The 22161-nt window shown below is 49.4% G+C and overlaps 1 protein-coding gene across 1 annotated transcript in view; it reads left to right on the plus strand.

Moving 5' to 3' along the window:
- Positions 1 to 22161, plus strand: part of LOC116982644 (BCL2/adenovirus E1B 19 kDa protein-interacting protein 3-like) — a 59702-nt gene that overhangs the window by 8916 nt on the left and 28625 nt on the right. The window contains exon 2 of the mRNA XM_033035959.1: positions 17835 to 17997. Within this exon, the coding sequence (XP_032891850.1) occupies positions 17835 to 17997 (163 nt within the window). The remainder of the gene's footprint in view (positions 1 to 17834; positions 17998 to 22161) is intronic.

Here is a 22161-nt window from a genome sequence, read left to right on the forward strand (position 1 = left end):
AGGTGCTCTGATTTCCTCCAGCACTGTAATGGTGTCCAGGTTCGTTAAAAATTGTAAATTGTCCCGTGTGTGTGTGTGTGTGTGTGTGTGTGTGTGTGTGTGTGTGTGTGTGTGTGTGTGTGTGTGTGTGTGTAGGATAACGCTGGTGTGCGGGGGGGGTCACTGGTCGGCGCGGACTCGGTGGGCCGAAGGGCCTGTTTCTGCTCTGTATCTCTAAAGTCTAAGGATTCCCAGCCCCTTCCACTATTATTAGTCTTTCACATCCAATGAGAAGAGGAGAGACACAGGGAACTGCAGGTGCTGGAATCTTGAGAAGAACAAAAAGCGCAGGAGGAACTCCACGAGTCTGGCAGCATCTCTGGAGGACATTGATAGGCAAGGTTTTGTTTTGGGAGCTCTGCTTCCAGACTGTTATTGGAACATCCTGTGGTCTGTTATTCTGCATTTGTTGATGTTTTTCACTCCACAGTACACAATGTGTCTCTACTTTAAAAATAATTCTGAGCACAACACAAAATGGTGGTGTATATGGAACGAGCTGCCAGAGGAGGCAGTTGAGGAGGGTACTATAACAGCATTTAAAAGACATTTGGACAAATACATGGGCAGGTTAGTTCAGTTTATTGTCACGTATACTGAGGCACGGTGGCGCAGCGGTAGAGTTGCTGCCTTACTGCACCAGAGAACCGGGTTCGATCCCGACTACGGGTGCTGCCTGTACGGAGTTTGTACGTTCTCCCCGTGACCCGCGTGCATTTTTTCCAAGATCTCCGGTTTCCTCCCACACTCCAAAGACCTACAGATTTGTAGGTTCATTGGCTTCGGTAAAGATTGCAAATTGATGTGGATTGCAAACATGTCCGAGACACCACATTTGGAAAACATTAGGCTTGTCTTGGCAGAAAAACCAGATCAATTTTTCAAGACATGGACACCCTTCACCAAATTCTTACAAGGATAGCATGGCGTAACAGCATGGGGGGGGGGGGGGGGATCGAGGGGCAGGTATATCTCTACTTTTTTTAATTCCCTCTCATATATTTATTCACTTTTTGGTAGTCTAGGGGTCTTCTCTATGTGCTTTTTCGAGCTATCTTTTCACCTCACTTTTTCCCTCTCTTGTTCAATTCAATTTCAATTTTCAATTTAAAAACTTTATTGGCATGATAAAATACATCGTTATATTGCCAAAGTATAAAACATGACATACATATTTAAAATGCATAAGTAAAAATACAAGTATACAGTCCATGGATAGATATGTCCCTGTACATAAACTCACAATAGGCTGATAGCCCTTTATTGATGCTACACGTTCTTGTGGCTGTAAGCAGTACAACACAATAGCAAGTTTAGCAATTCAATATTAATTTCTTAGTGTTAGTTAGTGTCAATTAGTGTGTGCGTACATATGTGCATGTTGGTCATTCACATTTTTCTCTCTTTTCTCATTTTCAGGTTGAAAGGTTAAAATTGAAGCTGTACAATAATTGTGTAATTTTACAAGCCGAATGTTTTATCCTTGTGCAACTGCTCCTAATAAAAATAATTTAAAAAAATTGCAAATTGGTCCCAGTGCATAGGATAGTGCTAGTGTGTGGAGATCGCTGGGCGGCACGGACTCGGTGGGCCGAAGGGCCTGTCTCCGTGCTGTATCCCAAAAACTAGAGCTGTCGATTGTCCAATTGACGTGCTAATATGAGGAGAGTTTCAGATGACTTCATTCTCTCCTTGGGAGCGAGCAGGTAGCAGAATATTTACTTGTTTCCACAGCTCGTTGTCACGCCTATTTTCATGTGCGAAAAGACCGCGCCACATTTAGAAACAAGAACTTGAAACGACTTGTATTCCATGACCACGGGATGTTTTGGATCTCCGAGGATTTGATGAAACCCCTCTTAAGGTGTTATCACTGGGGTGAAATAAGACCCAAAGCGACCAATATATACAGTAAATTGGCACAGTGGTAAAGCTGCTACTTCACAGTGTCAGGGACCCAGGTTTGATCGTAGACTCGTAGACTCGCAGTCACAGAGTGACACTGCGTGGACACATGCTCTTTGGCCCAACTCGCCCACACCGGCCAACAGGTCCCAGCTACACCAGTCCTACCTGCCTGCGCTTGGTCCATATCCCTACAAACCTGTCCTGTCCATAGAAACATAGAAAATAGGTGCAGGAGGAGGCCATTCGGCCCTTCGAGCCAGCACCGCCATTCATTGTGATCATGGCTCATCGTCCCCTATCAATAACCCGTGCCTGCCTTCTCCCCATATCCCTTGACTCCACTAGCCCCTAGAGATCTATCTAACTCTACCTTAAATCCATCCAGTCCTTTTATAATTTTATATGTTTCTATAAGATATCCCCTCATCCTTCTAAACTCCAGTGAATACAAGCCTATTTTAATCTTCAATTAGGAGACCAAAACTGTACACAATACTCCAGATGTGGTCTCACCAGAGCCCTATACAACTGCAGAAGAGCCTCTCTACTCCTATACTGAAATCCTCTTGTTATGAAGGCCAACATTCCATTAGCTTTCTTCACTGCCTGCTGTACCTGCACGCCAACTTTCAGTGACCTGTGTACAAGGACGTCCAGGTCTAACTGTTTCTGTCTAACTGTTTCTTAAACGTTGGGATAGTCCCAGCCTCTGATAGACACAAAAAGCTGGAGTAACTCAGCAGGACAGGCAGCATCTCTGAAGAGAAGGATTGGGTGACGTTTCGGGTCAAGTCCCAGCCGCAACTGCCTCCTCTGGCAGCTTGTTCCATTCACCCACCACCCTTTGTGTGACAAAGTTGCCGCTCAGATTCCTATTAAATCTTTTCCCCTTCACCTTAAACCTATGTCCTCTGGTCCTCGATTCCCCTGCTCTGGGCAAGAGACTCTGTGCATCTACCCGATCTATTCCTCTCATGATTTTGTACACCTCTATAAGATCACCTCTCATCCCCCTGCGCTCCATGGAATAGAGACCCAGCCTACTCAACCTCTCCCTATAGCTCACACGCTCTAGTCCTGGCAACATCCTTGTAAATCTTCTCTGTCCCCTTTCCAGCTTGACAATATCTTTCCTATAACACGGTGCCCAGAATCACAGTGGCACAGCGGTAGAGAAGCTGCCTTACAGTGAATGCAGCGCCGGAGACCCAGGTTCAATCTTGACTGCGGGCGCTGTCTGTACGGAGTTTGTACGTTCTCTCTGCGATCTGCGTGGGTTTTCTCCGAGATCTTCGGTTTCCTCCCACACTCCAACCACGTACAGGTTTGTAGGTTAATTGGCTGGGTATAAATGTAAAAATTGTCCCTAGTGTGTGTAGGACAGTGTTAATGTGCAGGGAGCGCTGGTCGGCGCGGATCCGGTGGGCCGAAGGGCCTGTTTCCGTGCTGTATCTCTAAACTAAACTAAACTAAAGAAGGGTCTCGACCCGAAATGTCACCTATTCCTTTTGTCCAGAGATGCTGCCTGACCCACTGAGTTACTCCAGCTTTTTGTGTCTATCTGAATGTTCAAGCTAGTTCTATCTTATCCCAGTTTTGCATCCACTCCCCACACACTGCGGGCAATTTACAGAAGCTGATTAAGCCACAAAGCTGGAGGAAACCCATGCGGTCACAGGGAGAACGTGCAAACTCCACCCAGACAGCACCCGAGGTACAGTTTTGGTCTCCTAATTTGAGGAAGGACATCCTTGTGATTGAGGCAGTGCAGCGTAGGTTCATGAGATTGATCCCTGGGATGGTGGGACTGTCATATGACGAAAGATTGAAAAGACTAGGCTTGTATTCACTGGAGTTTAGTAAGATCTTAAGGGGTTGGACAGGCTAGATGCAGGAAGAATGTTCCCGATGTTGGGGAAGTCCAGAACAAGGGATCACAGTTTAAGGATAAGGGGGAAATCTTTTAGGACCGAGATGAGAAAAACATTTTTCACACAGAGAGTGGTGAATCTGTGGAATTCCCTGCCACAGAAGGTAGTTGAGGCCAGTTCATTGTCTATATTTAAGAGGGAGTTAGATGTGGCCCTTGTGGCTAAAGGGATCAGGGGGTATGGAGAGAAGGCAGGTACAGGATACTGAGTTGGATGATCAGCCATGATCATATTGAATGGCGGTGCAGGCTCGAAGGGCCGAATGGCCTACTCCTGCACCTATTTTCTATGTTTCTATGTTTCTATGAGGGGGGATCTTACAGAAACATATAACATTCTAAAAGGACTGGACAAGCTAGATGTAGGAAAAATGTTCCCAATGTTGGGCGAGTCCAGAACCAGGGGCCACAGTCTTAGAATAAAGGGGAGGTCATTTAAGACTGAGGTGAGAAAAAAACGTTTTCACCCAGAGAGTTGTGAATTTGTGGAATTCCCTGCCACAGAGGGCAGTGGAGGCCAAGTCACTGGATGGATTTAAGAGAGAGTTAGATAGAGCTCTAGGGGCTAGTGGAATCAAGGGATATGGGGAGAAGGCAGGCACGGGTTATTGATCGGGGACGATGAGCCATGATCACAATGAATGGCGGTGCTGGCTCGAAGGGCCGAATGGCCTCCTCCTGCACCTATTTTCTATGTTTATCTATGTTTCTATGTCAGCATCGAACCGGGGTCTCTGGCACTGTCCCCACTTACGGGATTTTTTTTCAGGCGACTAGGCTGTCACCACATGGTCGCCGGGGTGTCGCCTGTACGGTCGTGAGTCGTCTCCTCAAGTCGCCAAAAGAGTCGTAGCGTTTTTCTGGTCGCCGCTGGATTTTCAGCGACAGTCGGGCTTGACGCCATCGATCGTAGCCTGACGTAGGTTGGCGCCAGGATGATGTAGGTTGTCGCCGGTGCTGACCGGTGAATTCCATTGGCGACTACCTACGCCATCCGGCGACAGGTACCGGCGACTGAATTGTTTGACCTTGTCGTAGCTTGTCGCGGGTGGACGTAGGTTGTCATACAATACAATACAATACAATACCTTTTATTTGTCATTTGAACCTCACATGAGATTCAAACGAAATTTGGTTTCTGCAGCCATACAAAAAAAGAACCAAGACACACACCAACACAATTCAATTCACATAAACATCCATCACAGTGAGTCCTCCTCACTGTGATGGAAGGCAAGTCTTGTCTCTCCCCTGCTCTCCATTCCTCTCCCTAAGTCGAGGTCAAAGCCCCCGGCGGACGCTAGCAAGTCCGCGGCCACTCAAAGCCACGCCGGGCGATGTAAGGCCCTGCCCCGGGTCTTGATGTTGGAGCCCCCGGCGGGCGCTAGCAAGTCCGCAGCAATTTACAGCCGCGCCGGGCGATGTAAGGCCCCCCTCCAGGTCACTCTCAACCCCGCAATTCTGGCGGGAGAAGTCGCCGTTGTCGGTGCCCCGCAAAGCAGTCTCCCACCGGGGACCCGCGAGCTCCCGGTGTCACCATCCACCGGAGTCAGGTCGCAGCAGCTCACCGCCACAGCTCTCCACGCTCCGAAGCTGGCTAGCTCCACGGAGGTAGGTCCACAGCTCCACAGCTCCACAGCTCCACAGGCTCCGTGACTTCAGCCCCCAGGTCGCTCCGGTTCGAGGCCGCTCCACGGCGCTAGGCCCCAATGGCAACGGAGACCCGACAGGGAAAAGGTCGGGTCTCCATGCAGGGAAGAGATTTAAAAGTTTCCCCCACCCACCCCCCACCCCCGACACATACACATTTAAAAACCCATTACAAACTAAACCCTCAACAGGACAAAAAAATATAAAATACACAGACAGACTGCAGAGGCCGCTGCGACGTCGATCGCGCCGCCCACCCAAGTGTGGTCATAGGTGTCGTAGGTGGACGTCCTAATGGGTCGCCGGTTGTCAGTAGCTTGACGTAGACTAGGTGGTAGGTTGTTGTAGACATTGTCGTAGACATTGTGATGGGGGGGGGGGGGGGGGTCCAGTCGCCGGTTTTTCGGCGCCCTGCTACGACTATGACAGTCGCCGAAAAAATGGCCTATGTGGGACAGGCTCATTAGGCAGCAACTCTAACAATTATGATAGGTTCTTATCAATGCTGGTGGAGACCTCATTCGAAAAACAATTCTAATGTGTTATTTACTGGGATGAAATGGAGTGTCACGTTGCGGACTTAATTGGCATAGTTTCTGGTCACATCATGGTGTTGTTATCTCCCATGGAGAGGCTTGCATTACTGAGTTAGTAGTAATTCAAAGACCTTCATTGCTAATCCAGTAAGATCAAATTCAATTTGACAGCAGAAACAATTTTTACAGAGAGGTGCCCCTGAGGGTGATAGGAGCAGAATTAGGCCATTCGGCCCATCGAGTCTACTCCACCATTCAGTCATGGCTGACCTATCTCTCCCTCTTGACCCCATTGTCCTGCCTGCTCCCCATAGCCTCTGACACCCGTACTAATCAAGAATCTATCTATCTCTGTCTTAATAATATCCACTGACTTGGCCTCCACAGCCGTCTGTGGCAATGAAGTCCACAGATTCACCACTCTCTGGCTAAAGAATGTCCTCCTCATCTCCTTTCTAAAGGTACATCCTTTTATTTTGAGGCCTAGACTCTGGTCCTAGACTCTCCCACTAGTGGAAATGTCCTCTCCACATCCACTCTATACACTTCAATGAGGTGCAACCAAGTCATAGAATGATACAGCATGGAAACAGGCCCTTCGGCCCAACTTGCCCACACCGGCCAACATGTCCAGCTACACTCGTCCCACCTGCCTGCGTTTGGCCCAGATCCCTCCAAACCTGTCCTATCCATGTACCTGTCTAACTGTTTCTTAAACGTTGTGATAGTCCCAGCCTCAACTACCTCCTCTGGCAGCTTGTTCCATACACCCACCACCCTTTGTGTGGAAAAGTTACCCCTCAGATTCTTATAAAATCTTCTCCCTTTCACCTTAATATTGGTGCTTGTAGTGAGGATTACAGGTCAAACACATGTAAACAGGAGTAGCTCAGAAAGGCATCTTGGTCTGATTTTTTTTTTTGTCTAATTGTAGTCCTGTAGGTCTGTGTCCAAGATGGCTGCCGTGAAGAGAGAGTGGACGCTGGTGCGAATTGGTTGCCGCTGCTCCCTCTTCACACTGTTTTTGATTTTCTGTTTTTGGATTGAATCCTGTTTTTAATTTGTGTCTCTGTGATGTCTTTATTACTTGTTATATTCCGATTATATGTTATTATGTAAGGTGTCCTTGAGATTTTGTATGAAAGGCGCCCATTAAATATAAAATTTATTATTATTATTACATGGGCATGCTGGGCTGAAGGGCCTGTTTCTGCGCTGTATGACTATGGGTCTTGTGAGCCTGTGAGTGTGAAAGGAATAGGTACCCCATGGAGTTTAAAGGGAGTGCTGGAACCACGAGTTCAGCGATAGGGAGATTGCACAAAACATCGCCCCAATGGGCCTTATGTCCAAACATTGAGATTCCCACTGGTGACAATAGACAATAGGTGCAGGAGCAGGCCATTCGGCCCTTCGAGCCATTTACAACGGAGACGAGGAAACACTTTTTCTCACAGAGAGCGGTGAGTCTGTGGAATTCTCTGCCTCAGAGGGCGGTGGAGGCCGGTTCTCTGGATGCTTTCAAGAGAGAGCTAGATAGGGCTCTTAAAAATAGCGGAGTCAGGGGATATGGGGAGAAGGCAGGAACGGGGTACTGATTGGGGATGATCAGCCATGATCACAATGATGGCGGTGCTGGCTCGGGAGGGCCGAACGGCCTCCTGCTGCACCTATTTTCTATGTTTCTATGACTCCGCTATTTTTAAGAGCACTTTTAAGAGTGTCGACCAATGGTCACCTACGCTAGTTACAATTTTCAGAAGCCAATTTAACCTGCAAACCTGCACATTTTTCCACGCTGCATCTCTAAAGCAAAAAAGCCAACTTAGAAAGTTAATGATTCCAATTAAACTGTATTAACTTTAGCCTGAGGCATCCTGGTGATTTGAGAGGGGGTTGATGTGATTGGAACTGCTAATTCCGTCCCATGACATTTATTACATGGTCCTCATTAACTAAGATGCCTGTCCCACCAGACGGATTTGTTTTTGACGACTGCCGGCGACTGCCGTAGCCGTAGCAGGTCGCAGAAAACCAGCGACTGGACTAATGGGCCTCTCCCACTTGGGCGATTTTTTAGGCGACTGCCGGCCACCCCGGCAATGGAAATCACCGAGGTCAGCACCAGCGACAACACACGTCACCCGGCGACAACCTACGACAGCACCTACGTCAGGAGAAGTCAAGCCCACGGTCGCCAACTGTCGCCGAAAATTTGGAACATTTCAAGATCCGGCGGCGACCAGAAAGACGCTACGACTCTTTGGGCGACTCACGACCCCGGCGACCATGTGGCGACAGCCTAGTCGTCTAAAAAATCGCCTACGTGGGACAGGCCCTTAATTGTGAGCAACTTACTGTAAAATCTTACTGAAGGAGCCATCTGATCCATTGTACTCATGCTGGCTCTTTGGAAGGGCTATGTCATTAGACAGCGAGACCAAGCGCAGGCTCGTCCATCGCTTCGCTGAACACCTAAACCTAAACCGACCTGATCTCCCTGTTGCTGAACAATTTAACCCTCCCTTCCGTTCCCTCACTGACCTTTCACTGTCTGAGTGAGACCCAGCGCAAACTGGAGGAACAGCATCTCATATTTTCCTTGGGCAGCTTACGCCCCACGAGGTGGCATGAGTATTGGACAAAGGACATTTATTGTCACGTACACCAATTGGTGCAGTGAAATTTGAGTTGCTATTGCAGCACACAATTAAAATAAACACAACACTATAGAATTTACCATTAAGCATGGTCGGTGAGGCAGCTTTTTCCCCGGGCTGCACCGTCGACCCGTCCTTGCGGCCTACCAGCGGGAGTGGAGCGGCGTTTTCCTGGCGGGGGACCGCCCAGCACCTTCAGCTTCGGTGGCGGCACAGCACTTGAGCGCTATCGCGGAGCGGAGCGGGCGATGCCTTGCCTGGGTCGCCGCGCTGGGTCGCCGCACTGGAGCTCCTATATTTGGCTATATTTGGCTATATTTAAGAGGGAGTTAGATGTGGCCCTTGTGGCTAAGGGGATCAGGGGGTATGGAGAGAAGGCAGGTACGGGATACTGAGTTGGATGATCAGCCATGATCATATTGAATGGCGGTGCAGGCTCGAAGGGCCGAACGGCCTACTCCTGCACCTATTTTCTATGTTTCTATGTTTCTATGAGCTGAGACCGCCGTGATCAACACCGTCGAGCTGCGGGACTGTGGAGCGGCCAGCCGCGGGCGGCGGCGCCGACTTCAACATCGGGAGCCTCGGAGCACCAACCGACGCGGCCCTGTCGGCTTCGGAAGCCACGGACTCCGGTAGGAAATCGGCCGTTCCAGCCATCCCAGCCGCTGTGAGGTCTCTCCCGAGGCCGGGGCAACACCATCCGGCGAGAACGGCCAGGAACATCGGGCCGTAGAGGTAACTGTGGAGGCCTCAATAGGCCTGACTATGGGAGAACTGGGGATGGGGACTGGACATTGTGCCTTCCCCCACAGTGGGAACCATTGTGGGGGGATGATTTTTTGTGTGTAAATTATTATTTTATTATGTGTCCAAGATGGCTGCCGGAAGGGAGAGTGGACGCTGGCGCGCTTTAGCTGCCGCTGCTCTCTCTTCATATTGTGTTTTTGATTTTTTGTCTTTGGATTGAATTCTGTCTTTAATTTGTGTACTGGTGATGTCTTTACATGTTTTTACTCTATTTGCTAATTTTTGTAAGGTGTCCTTGAGACTCTTGAAAGGCGCCCATAAATAAAATGTATTATTATTATTAAAAAACATCCCCCCACAGCGGGATCAATGTTTCCCACTGTGAGTGAAGGCAGCAAAGTTCAGTCCACATCCTCTATGTTCACCCGTGGTCAGGGCCTACCCATTGAGGCCTCCGCAGTCGCCGCTACGGCAGCCCGATGTTTCGGGCCCTCTCGCCGGGATGATGGAACTCCGGCGTCGGAAGAACGCTCTCAGCGGCTTGGAGTTTCCGAAACGGCTTGCTACCGGAGACCGCGGCTCCTGAAGTCCACAGGCCGCGCTGGGCGGAGCTACTGGAGACCTCGGCGAAAGATCCCAGGCTTCGTGGTGTTTAAAATCAGCGCCACCCGCAGCTGGAAACCCCACAGCTCCACGATGTTGAAGTCGGCATACCCAACACTCCGGAGCTCCACACAGTGACCCGGGTAAGGCATCGCCCCGCTCCACGATGGTACCTCAGTGCTGAAGCTGCAGCTCGAAGCTCTTGCCGGTCTCCGACAGGAAAGGCCGCGCCAATCCGAATGGTAGGCCGTGAGGAGGGGGCGAAGATGCGGCTCGGAGGAAGGACGCATCCTCACCCAGATAGGGACTGGGAAAAAATGGTTTCCGCCTTCCCCCGCACAAAAAGACCAAAAGGCCTCCAGAACAAAACTTTTTAACAAACTACAAATATTTTAAAAAAGGGTAAAAAATGAACAGCCACACTCAATGGCGCCACCTCTGGAACTTCAAGTAAACCTTGCTTTCCCTCTCTCTCCATCCCTCCCCCTTCCTAGTTCTCTGACGAGTCTGATGACATTTTATCTCTGTGGAAAATGTTATCTCCGTGGAAAAGTTCCTCCTCATATTCTTATAAAATCTTGTCCCTTTCACCTCAGTCTGAAGAAGGGTCTCGACCCTTCGCTCCATAGATGCTGCCTCACCCGCTGAGTTTCTCCAGCTTTTTTGTCTACTTTCGACCAGTTTAGTTTATTCTACAGTGAAAAGCTTTTGTTGCGTGCTAACCAGTCAGCGGAAAGACAATACATGATGACAATCAACCCATTTACAATGTACAGACACATGATAAGGCAATAATGTTTAGTGCACGGTAAAGTCCAGCAAACATAGAAACATAGAAAATAGGTGCAGGAGGTGGCCATTCGGTCCATCGAGCCTGCACCGTCATTCATTGTGATCATGGCTGATCATCCCCTATCAATAGGGTTGTACTCACTAGAATGTAGAAGATTGAGGGGGAATCTTATAGAAACTTACAAAATTCTTAAGGGGTTGGACAGGCTAGATGCAGGAAGATTGTTCCCGATGTTGGGGAAGTCCAGAACAAGGGGTCACAGTTTAAGGGTAAGGGGGAAATCTTTTAGGACCGAGATGAGAAAAACATTTTTCACACAGAGAGTGGTGAATCTCTGGAATTCTCTGCCACAGAAGGTAGTTGAGGCCAGTTCATTGGCTATATTTAAGAGGGAGTTAGATGTGGCCCTTGTGGCTAAAGGGATCAGGGGGTATGGAAAGAAGGCAGGTACAGGATACTGAGTTGGATGATCAGCCATGGTCATATTGAATGGTGGTGCAGGCTCGAAGGGCCGGATGGCCTACTCCTGCACCTATTGTCTATGTTTCTAATAACCCGTGCCTGCCTTCTCCCCATATCCCTTGACTCCACTAGCCCCTAGAGCTCTATCTAACTCTCTCTTAAATCCATCCAGTGACTTGGCCTCCACTGCCCTCTGTGGCAGGGAATTCCATAAATTCACAACTCTCTGGGTGAAAACGTTTTTTCTCACCTCAGTCTTAAATGACCTCCCCTTTAATCTAAGACTGTGGCCCCTGGTTCTGGACTCGCCCAACATTGGGAAAGTTTTTCCTGCATCTAGCTTGTCCAAAGATCGATCAAAGGTGGTCCAAGGGTCACCGAAGAGGTGAAAAAAGGAGGAAGATTACAGAACTTTGTTGCCTTCCATCACAGTGAGGAATGTGGATTCCACTGTGGTGGATGTTGATGTTAAATTTTATTTGATGGGGTTGTGTGTGTTGTTGCTTTTCACTTAGCATGGCTGTACGGTAACTCAAATATCACCGTACCTTAAATGGTTGTGACAATAAACGCGAAGATGAACTTGATAGTAGTTCAGCACTGCTCTCTAGTTGTGGTAGGATGGTTCAGTTGCCTGATAACAGCTGGGAAGAAACTGTCCCTGAATCTGGAGGTGTGCGTTTTCACACTTCTGTACCTCTTGCCCAATGGGAGAGGGGAGAAGAGGGAGTGGCCGGGGTGCGACTGGTCCTTGATGATGCTGCTGGCCTTGCCGAGGCAGCGTGAGGTGTAGATGGAGTCAATGGAAGGGAGGTTGGTTTGTTCGATGGGTCTGGGCTGCGTCCACAATTCTCTGCAATTTCTTGCGGTCTTGGATGGAGCTGTTCCCAAACCGTGCTGTGATGCATCGTGATGGTACATCTTTGGCCCCCAATGCTTGTACCGAACATAATGCAAGTCTTATTGTCCTGCCTATTATCAGTAGTTTCGATTATTATTGTCACGTGCATCGATTTACAGTGACAAGCTTTTTTTTTGTTGCGTGCTAACCAGTCAGCGGAAAGACAACACATGATTACAATCGACCCATCCACAGTGTACAGATACAGGAATAATATTTCCACGGGTGAACATCGGGTGAAGATCGGCGGGGATGCTGGCTGGACTATTGTACCTTCCTCAACTTTGGTGCCACTGTGTTATGTTGTGTCGTGGACTTCTGTGTTTGTGCTTTTTTTTGTATTTTAATGTTTTATTTATTTATTTTTTAAAATTTTTTTTTTAATGAAACTTGACTGTAAGGAAAATTCATTTCGTTGTCTCTAATATGAGATAAGGACAATAAGTTTAATACAAAAAAAAAACAAAATACAAAAATATTTAGCGTAAGATAAAATCCGATAAAAGATAATCCGAGAGGCTCAATGAGGTAGAAGGGAGATCGGGATAGCTCACTGAGTTTGGGTTTAGTTTATTGTCATGTGTACCGAGGTACAGTGAAAAGCTTTCCAGTCTGTGGAAAGAGCATGCGTGATTACAATGGAACCATTCACAGTGTACAGATACATGATGAAGAGAATTGAATTGAATTGAATTGAATTGAATTGAATGCCTTTATTGTCATTCAGACCTTACGGTCTGAACGAAATTTTGTGCCTGCAGTCATACATACAATCATACAATAATAAACAACAATAAACACAAATTAACACCACCACAGTGTTTCCTCCAAGCATCTCCTCACTGTGGTGGAGGCAAAAAATCTTAGGGTTACTGTCTCTTCCCTCCTCTTCTCCCTCTGCGCTGAGGCGATTCCCCACCGGGCGATGGCACAACAGTTCCGCGGCTCACCGAACCCCGTGAACGGGCCGGCTCAAACACAGTGGCCCGGCCCGGGGGTGGTCGAAGCTGCCGCCCTCCAGTCCAGCGTACGCAGCCGCTGGCCCGCGGCTGAACCCAGGACTCAGGTCACCGCCGCCAGAACGCCGTCCCAGCCACTGGAGCACCGTTCCAGCCCCGAGCCGGATCACCCTCACGTGAGTACCGTTCTCCCTCGGGCTGGGCCACACCGACTGGAGTGCCATTCTCCCTCGGGCTGGGCCACTCCGACGGGAGTGCCGTTCTTCCCTCGGGCTGGGCCACTCCGACGGGAGTGCCGTTCCACCCTCGGGCTGGGCCACTCCGACGGGAGTGCCGTTCCTCCCTCGGGCTGGGCCACTCCGACGGGAGCGCCACAGCCCCTCACGGGAGAGTCTCGGCCCCTCGCCAGGCCGTCCTCACGGGAGCGCAGTTCCAGCCCCGAGCTGGGCCGCCCGCACGGGAGCGAGCCCAGGGCAAGTCCTGACAGGCTGCCTCCGGAATCCCGAGGTCGCCAGCTCCGCCATTAGGCCTCAGCGCAGACGGAGGCAGAGAGGGGGGATACGACGAAAAAGTCGTATTCCCCCCCAAGGGAGAGACAGCAAGCCCCGTTTCAACCCCCCACCCCCCCCCCCACATAAACACAACCTAAAAACCAAAAACGCAACTACACAAAACGAAAAAAAACAACACAAAAACGTAAAGACAAATGGACTGCAGGCGAGCCGCAGCCGTTCCCAGTGCCGCCAATAAGGTTTAGAGTGAGATAAAGCCAGTGAAATATCCCTCCATTCCCTGCATATCCATGTTCCCCAACCCAAAGTATCTTGCATGCCATCTCTTACTGTGGTGCAGCGGTAGAGTTGCTGCCTCGCAGCGGCAGAGACCTGGGACCGGGTCCGATCCTAACTGCGGGTGCTGTCTGTACGGAGTTTGCACGTTCTCCCCGTGACCGGCTTGGCATAAATGTAAAATGTCCCTAGTGTGTGTAGGGTGGTGCTAGTGTGCGGGGATCGCTGGTCAATAGACAACAGACAATAGACAATGGGTGCAGGAGGAGGCCATTCGGCCCTTCGAGCCAGCACCGCCATTCAATGTGATCATGGCTGATCATCCCCAATCAGTACCCCGTTCCTGCCTTCTCCCCATATCCCCTGACTCCGCTATCTTTAAGAGCCCTATCTAGCTCTCTCTTGAAAGCATCCAGAGAACCTGCCTCCACCGCCCTCTGAGGCAGAGAATTCCACAGACTGGTTGGAGCAGACTCAGTGGGCCGAAGGGCCTGTTTCCACGTTATCTCTGAACTAAACTAAATTAAAAACCCACTATTGTATCTGAACAGCTACAGTCCTTCTTTGTTTCTTTTTAGAGATACAGCACGGAAACAGGCCCTCCGGCCCACCGGGTCCGAGCCGACCAGCGATCCCCGCATATTAACACTATCCTGCACACTCTAGGGACAATTTTTACATTTATACCAAGCCAATTAACCTACAAACCTGCACGTCTTTGGAGTGTGGGAGGAAACCGAAGCTCTTTGAGAAAACCTATGTCGGTCACGGGGAGAACGTGCAAACTCCGTACAGACAGCACTCGTAGTCGGGATTGAACCCGGGTCTCCGGCGCTGCAAGTGCTGCAAGGCAGCAACTCTACCGCTGAGCCACCGTGCCGCTCTGATTTAGATTTATTATTGTCTTGTGTACCGAGGAACAGTGACAAACTTTGTTTTGCATGCTATCCAATCATAAGATCAGAAGTGATAGGAGCAGAGTTAGGCCATTCGGCCCATCAAGTCTACTCCGCCATTCAATCACGGCTGATCTATCTCTCCCTCCTAACCCCATTCTCCTGTCTTCTCCCCATAACCCCTAACACCCATACTAATCAAAAATATATCTATCTCTGCCTTAAACATATCCACAGATTTGGCCGCAGCCTTCTGTGGCAATGAGTTCCACAGATTCACCACCCTCTGACTAAAGAAATTCCTCCTCATCTCCTTTCTAAAGGTACTTCCTTTACTTCTGAGGCTGTGACCTCTGGTCCTAGATTCTCCCACTAGTGGAAACATCCTCTCCACATCCACTCTATCCAAGCCTTTCACTATTCTGTAAGTTTCATTGAGGTCCCCCCCTAATTCATCTAAACTCCAGCGAGTACAGGCCCAGTGCTGTTGAACGCTCTGTGAAATCAGATATTACTATATCAGTGGTGCAGCGTTAGAGTTGCTGCCTCACAGCTCCAGGGTGGCTGAGCCCTTCACCAGCCACCACATTGAGTATAGAGGTTCGGGAGGTCGCGTTGCAGTTGTACAATATCGGGTGAGGCCACACGGAGTATAATGTGTTCAGTTTTGGTCACCGTGTTGTGGGAAAGTTATTCTCAAGCTGGAAAGGATGCAGAGAATGTTTACAAGGACTCGAGGATCTGTGGATGAGTAGGCTGGGACTCTATTCCTTGGAGCGCAGGAGGATGAGGGGTGATCTTACAGAGGTGTACAAAGTCATGAGAATAATAGTCTTTTGCCCAGAGTAGGGGAATCGAGAACCAGGTGACATAGGGTTTCGGTGAGTCATAGAGTGATACAGCGTAGAAACAGGCCCTTTGGCCCAACTCGCCCACACTGGCCAACAATGTCGCAGCTACACTAATCCCACTTGCCTGCGCTTGGTCCATATCCCTCCAAACCTGTCCTATCCATGGACCTGTCTAACTGTTTCTTAAACGATGGGATAGTCCCAGCCTCAACTACATAGAAACATAGAAAATAGGTGCAGGAGTAGGCCATTCGGCCCTTCGAGCCTGCACCGCCATTCAATGTGATCATGGCTGATCATCTAACTACCTCCTCTGGCAGTTTGTTCCATACATCCACCACCCTGTGTGAAAAAGTTACCCCTCAGATTTCCATTAAATCTTTTCCCCTTCACCTTGAACCTGTGTCCTCGATTCCCCTACTCTGGGTAAAAGACTCTGTGCATCTACCCGATCTATTCCTCTCATGATTTTATACCTCTATAAGATCTCCCCTCATCCTCCTGCGCTCCATGGAATAGAGACCCAGCCTACTCAACCTCTCCCTATAGCTCACACCCTCTAGTCCTGGCAACATCCTCGTAATCTTTTCTGAACCCTTTCAAGCTTGACAATATCTTTCCTATAACATGGTGCCCAGAACTGAACACAATATTCTAAATGAAGTGTCACCAATGTCTTATACAACTGCAACATGACCTCCCAACTATCTATCAGCTTAACCTCCCATCTACCTAATGGGGGAAAGATTTAACAGCAGCCTGAGGGGTAACTTATTTACACAAAGGGTGGTGAGTGTATGGAATGAGCTGCCAGAGGAGGTATTTGTTGAAGAAAGAACTGCATATGCTGGAAAAATCAAAAGTAGACATAAATGCTGGAGAAACTCAGCAGGTGAGGCAGCATCTATGGAGAGAAGGAATAGGTGACGTTTCGGGTCGAGACCCTTCTCCAGACTGATGTGGGGGGGGGGGGGGGCGGGACAAAGATAGAATGTCGTCGGAAACAGTAAGACTGGTGGGAGAACTGGGAAGGGGATGGGGAAGGGTCAAGACCCTTCTTCAGACGGATAGAGGAGGGAGTTGAGGCTGGTACTACCATAACATTTAAGACACATTTGGACTGGTTTAGAGGGATATGGGCCAAACGCGGCAGGTGGGACTAGTGTTGATGGGGTGTGTAATGCATGGGCAAGTTCAGTCAAAGAGCCCGTATCAACACTCTATAACTCCTATAACTCTATGACCCTACATCTAAAGCATCCATTGTCCATATCTGGATCTGGAGTCATAAAATCTTTTGGCCCAACTTGTCCACACCGAACAACATGTCCCATCTACAGTAGTCCCACCTGCCTGCGTTTGGCCCTTATCCCTCTAAACCTGCCCCACCCACGTTAGAGAAATTTGAATTATTTTCCCTGGAGGCTGAGATGAGAGAGATAGAAGCCATTCAAATTATAAGATGCATCGATAGAGTTGACAGAACCTTTTTTCCCCCAGGGTGGAAATGTCAAAGACCAGAGGTCACAGCTTTAAGGTGAGAGGGTAAGTTTAAAGGGCGGCACGGTGTCGCAACGGTAGAGTTGCTGCCTTGCAGCGCTTGCAGTGCCAGAGACCCGGGTTCGATCCTGACTACCGGTGCTGTCTGTGCGGAGTTTGTACGCTCCAGGACTGAGATGAGGAAAAAAAAAATTCACCCAGAGAGTTGTGAATCTGAGGAATTCTCTGCCACAGAAGACAATGGAGGCCGATTCACTGGATGTTTTCAAGAGAGAGTTAGATTTAGCTCTTAGGGCTAAAGGATTCAAGGGATATGGGGAGAAGGCAGGAACGGGGTACTGATTGGGGATGATCAGCCATGATCACATTGAATGGCGGTGCTGACTCGAAGGGCCAAATGGCCTCCACCTGCACCCATTGTCTATATGGATAGGATGGGTTTGGAGGGATATGGACCAAGCGCAGGCAGGTGGGACCAGTGTAGATGGGACATGTTGGCCGGTGTGGGCAAGGTGGGCCGGAGGGCCTGTTTCCACACTGTATCGCTCTGACTCCATGTGACAACATTTTTCCATTCCATTGACCTTGTCCCACCTCCCTTCCTCCAGGTTCGTGGGTGGAGGTAGACTACAGTCGGCACGGTGGGTCGCGGGCGCTGGAGCACGTGCCTTCCTCCAGCTCCATCCACAACGAGGAGATGGAGAAGATCCTGCTGGACGCACAACACGAGTCGGGGAGGAACAGCTCGCGTGCAAGCTCCCACTGTGACAGGTGAATGCGTAATCCTGGCCTCGCTTCCCCCAACACCTATCCTGGAGATACAGCACGGAAACAGGCCCTTCGGTCCACAGAGTTATTAATTGGCTTCCGCAAATTGTGAAGAGTACGGGGGTGGGGGGGGGGGGGGGGCGTGGGGGGGGGGGCGGTGATCACTGGCCGGCGCGGAATCGGTGGGCCGAAGGGCCTGTGTCCAAATGGGCCAAATGCAGGCTGGTGGGACTAGTTTAGTTTAGTTCAGACATACATAGATACATAGAAACATAGATAATAGTTTAGAAAGATGAGAGGGCTTCTCATTGAAACATATAAGATTGTTAAGGGTTTGGACCCGCTTGAAACATGTTCCCGATGTTGGGGGGAGTCCAGAACCAGGGCCACAGTTTAAGAATAAGGAGTAAGCCATTTAGAACAGAGACGAGGAAACACTTTTTCTCACAGGGAGCGGTGAGTCTGTGGAATTCTCTGCCTCAGAGGGTGGTGGAGGCCGGTCCTCTGGATACTTTCAAGAGAAAGCTAGATAGGGCTCTTAAAAATAGCGGAGTCAGGGGATATGGGGAGAAGGCAGGAACGGGGTACTGATTGGGGATGATCAGCCATGATCACATTGAATGGCAGTGCTGGCTCGAAGGGCCGAATGGCCTACTCCTGCACCTATTGTCTATTGTCTATTGGCTGAGCACTTCTGTTCTCAGAGAGATAATTAAATTCTGAATTAAAGAACGTTCCTTTAGCAAAAAGATGAGAGGAATTTCTTTTGTCAAGGCCTGGATAGAGTGGATGTGGAGAGGATGTTTCCACTAGTGGGAGAGCCTTGGACCAGAGGGCACAGCCTCAGAGTAAATGGACGCACCTTTAGAAAGGAGATGAGGAGGAATTTCTTTAGTCAGAGGGTGCTCATTGTCACGCTCTGGGGGCACATAAGAGATAGTAGAATTAGGCCATTCGGCCCATCAAGTCTACTCCACCATTCAATCATGGCTGATCTATCTCTCTCTCCTAACCCCATTCTCCTGCCTTCTCCCCGTAACCCCTGATACCCGCACTAATCACGAATCTCTCCATCTCTGCCTTAAAAATATAGATGAGTGCAGGATCATGAGTGGAACAGATTGGGTAAAGGCACAGAAACACTTGCCCAGAGGAGGGGAATCGAGAACCAGTGGACATACTGTAGGTTTAAAGTGAGGTGGGAAAGATTTAATAGGAACCTGAGGGGTAACTTTTGTATACAAAGGGTTGGTGGGTGTATGGGACGAGCTGCCAGAGGAGGTAGTTGAGTCTGGGACTATCCCAACATTTAGACAGGTACATGGATAGGACTGGTTTAGAAGGTTACGGGCCAAACACAGGCAGATGGGACTAGTGCACCTGTGACATAGAAACATAGACAATAGGTGCAGGAGGAGGCCATTTGGCCCTTCGAGCCAGCACCGCCAGTCATTGTGATAATATCTGATCATCCCCAATCAATAACCCGTGCCTGCCTTCTCCCCATATCCCTTGACTCCACTAGCCCCTAGAGCTCTATCTAACTCTCTCTTAAATCCATCCAGTGACTTGGCCTCCACTGCCCTCAATACCACAAATTCACAACTCTCTGGATGAAAAAAAAATTTCTCACCTCAGTTTTAAATGACCTCCCCTTTATTCTAAGACTGTGGCCCCTGGTTCTGGACTCGCCCAACATTGGGAACATTTTTCCTACATCTAGCTTGTCCAGTCCTTTTATAATTTTATATGTTTCTATAAGATTTCCCCCTCATCCTTCTAAACTCCAGTGAATACAGCGCGGACACAGGCTCATCGGCCCACTTGGTCCGCGCCGACCAGCCTACACCCACTCAGGACAATTTACATTTACCAAGCCGATTAACCTACAGACATGTACGTCTTTGGAGTGTGGGAGGAAACCAAAAATCTTGTAGAAAACCCACGCGGGTCACGGGGAGAACGTACAAACGCCGCACAGACAGCACCTGTAGTCGGGATCGAACCCGGGTCTCTGGCGTTGAATTCGCTGTAAGGCAGCAACTCTACTGCTGCGCCACCGTGACCGACTAGTGTAGATGGAACACGATGGCTGTCGTGGGCAAGTTGGGCCGAAGGGCCTGTTTCCACGGTGTATCTCTCTATGGCTCCAGTTTTAGAACACTCTACACTGAGAAAATGACCATGAGCATTCACATTATCCATGCCTCATGTACACCTTAATAAGGTCAACAAGATAAACGAGGAGATAATTAGTTGATTAAGAGAGTTTATTGAAGGGGACATAGTAGCATCATTGCCGCATAGCGCCAGAGACCCGGGTGCCATCCTGACCACGGGTGCTGTCTGTACGGAGTTTGCACGTTCTCCCCGTGACCTGCATGGGTTTTGAATTGAATTGAATAGAATATTTATTACATGTCATTTGAACGTCAGTGAGGCTGAAACGAAACTCAGTTTCCACAGCCATACAAACAGATACAATTCCTACAAGACATACAAACAATTCAAGTTACACAAACATCCATCACAGTGAATCTCCTCCTCACTGTGATGGAAGGCAAAGTCTTTCTCTCCCCTTCACCATTTTTCTCCCGATGTCGAAGCCCCAGGCGGGCAATGGCAAGTCCCATGGCCATTTTAGGCCGCGCCGGGCGATGTACGGCCACGCCGGGCGATGTACGGCCCCGCTCCAGGGCCAAAAGTCACAAGTTGGAGCCCCCGGCGGGCGCTGGAATGTCCCGCGGCCATTGAAGCCGCGCCGGGCGATGTACGGCCCCGCTCCTGGTCGTTCCAACCCCGCGACACGGGCTGGAGAAGTCGCGTTGCGGGAGCTCCGGAAAGCGGTCTCTCACCCGGACCCGCGAGCTCCCAATATCCCAGTCCACCGGACCTGCGGCTGGAGCTTCCGAGCTCCGGGGTCGGGCTGCAGCAACGAGCCACCACCACTCCCCACGCTCCGAGGCCGGCCAGCTCCACGATGGTGAATAGTCCGCAGCTCCGCAGGCTCCGGGACTGGAGCTCCCAGGTCGTTCCAGCTGGAGGCCGCTCCACGGTGCTAGGCCCTAACGACAACGGAGACCCGACACGGAAAAGGTCAGGTCAAACAGGCTGTAGGGGCCGCTGCAAGTGTCGCGCCACCAACCGGGTGAGGCGGGTGCTCTGGTTTCCTCCCACACTCCAAAGACGTGCAGGTTTCTAGGTTAATTGGCTTCTGCAAATGGTAAATTGTGTGTAGGATTGTGCCAGCAAACCGGGTGATCGCTGGTCGGCACAGACTCGGTGGGCCGAATGGCCTGTTTCTGTGTCGTTAGTCTAAAGTTTCAAAGTTTAAATTATTGACCAGATAATTAAGAAGATAAAAAGCTGCAGATGTGCAAGTAAGTAAGTAAGTTTATTGGCCAAGTATTCACATACAAGGAATTTGCCTTGGTGCTCCGCCCACAAGTAACAACATGACATAAAGTGAGTTACCAATGACTCAGAAAACACTAAACATTAATAATAATAAAACTTTAATGATAAAACACCATTGATCAAGCATGTGAACCAACAAAATACCAGATCAAAGGGAGGCTACAGATTTTTGGCTGTTGAGTAGAGCAACTACTCGTGGATAAAACATTGGCACTGTTGCCGCACATACTGACAAGCTGCATGGTAGTGTTAGCACAGATGTGAACTCAGAGCTTTAGTTTAGTTTTAATTTAATAGACAATAGGTGCAGGAGTAGGCCATTTGGCCCTTCGAGCCAGCCATTCAATGTGATCATGGCTGATCATCCACAATCAGTACCCCGTTCCAGCCTTCTCCCCATATCCCCTGACTCCACTATCTTTAAGTCAGATCTAGCTCTCTCTTGAAAGCATCCAGAGATCCGGCCTCTAAGTCAGAGAATTCCACAGACTCACCACTCTCTGTGTGAAAAAGTGTTTCCTCGTCTCCGTTCTAAATGGCTTACCCCTTATTCTTAAACTGTGGCCCCTGGTTCTGGACTCCCTCAACATCGGGAACATGTTTCCTGCCTCTAGCGTGTCCAAATCCTTAATAATCTTATATGCTTCAATGAGATACCCTCTCATCCTTCTAAACTCCAGAGTGTACAAGCCCAGCTGCTCCATTCTCTCAGCATATGACAGTCCCGCCATCCCAGGAATTAACCTTGTA

This window comes from Amblyraja radiata, chromosome 1 (genome assembly GCF_010909765.2).
Source record: "Amblyraja radiata isolate CabotCenter1 chromosome 1, sAmbRad1.1.pri, whole genome shotgun sequence".
Classification (NCBI taxonomy): Eukaryota; Metazoa; Chordata; class Chondrichthyes; order Rajiformes; family Rajidae; genus Amblyraja; species Amblyraja radiata.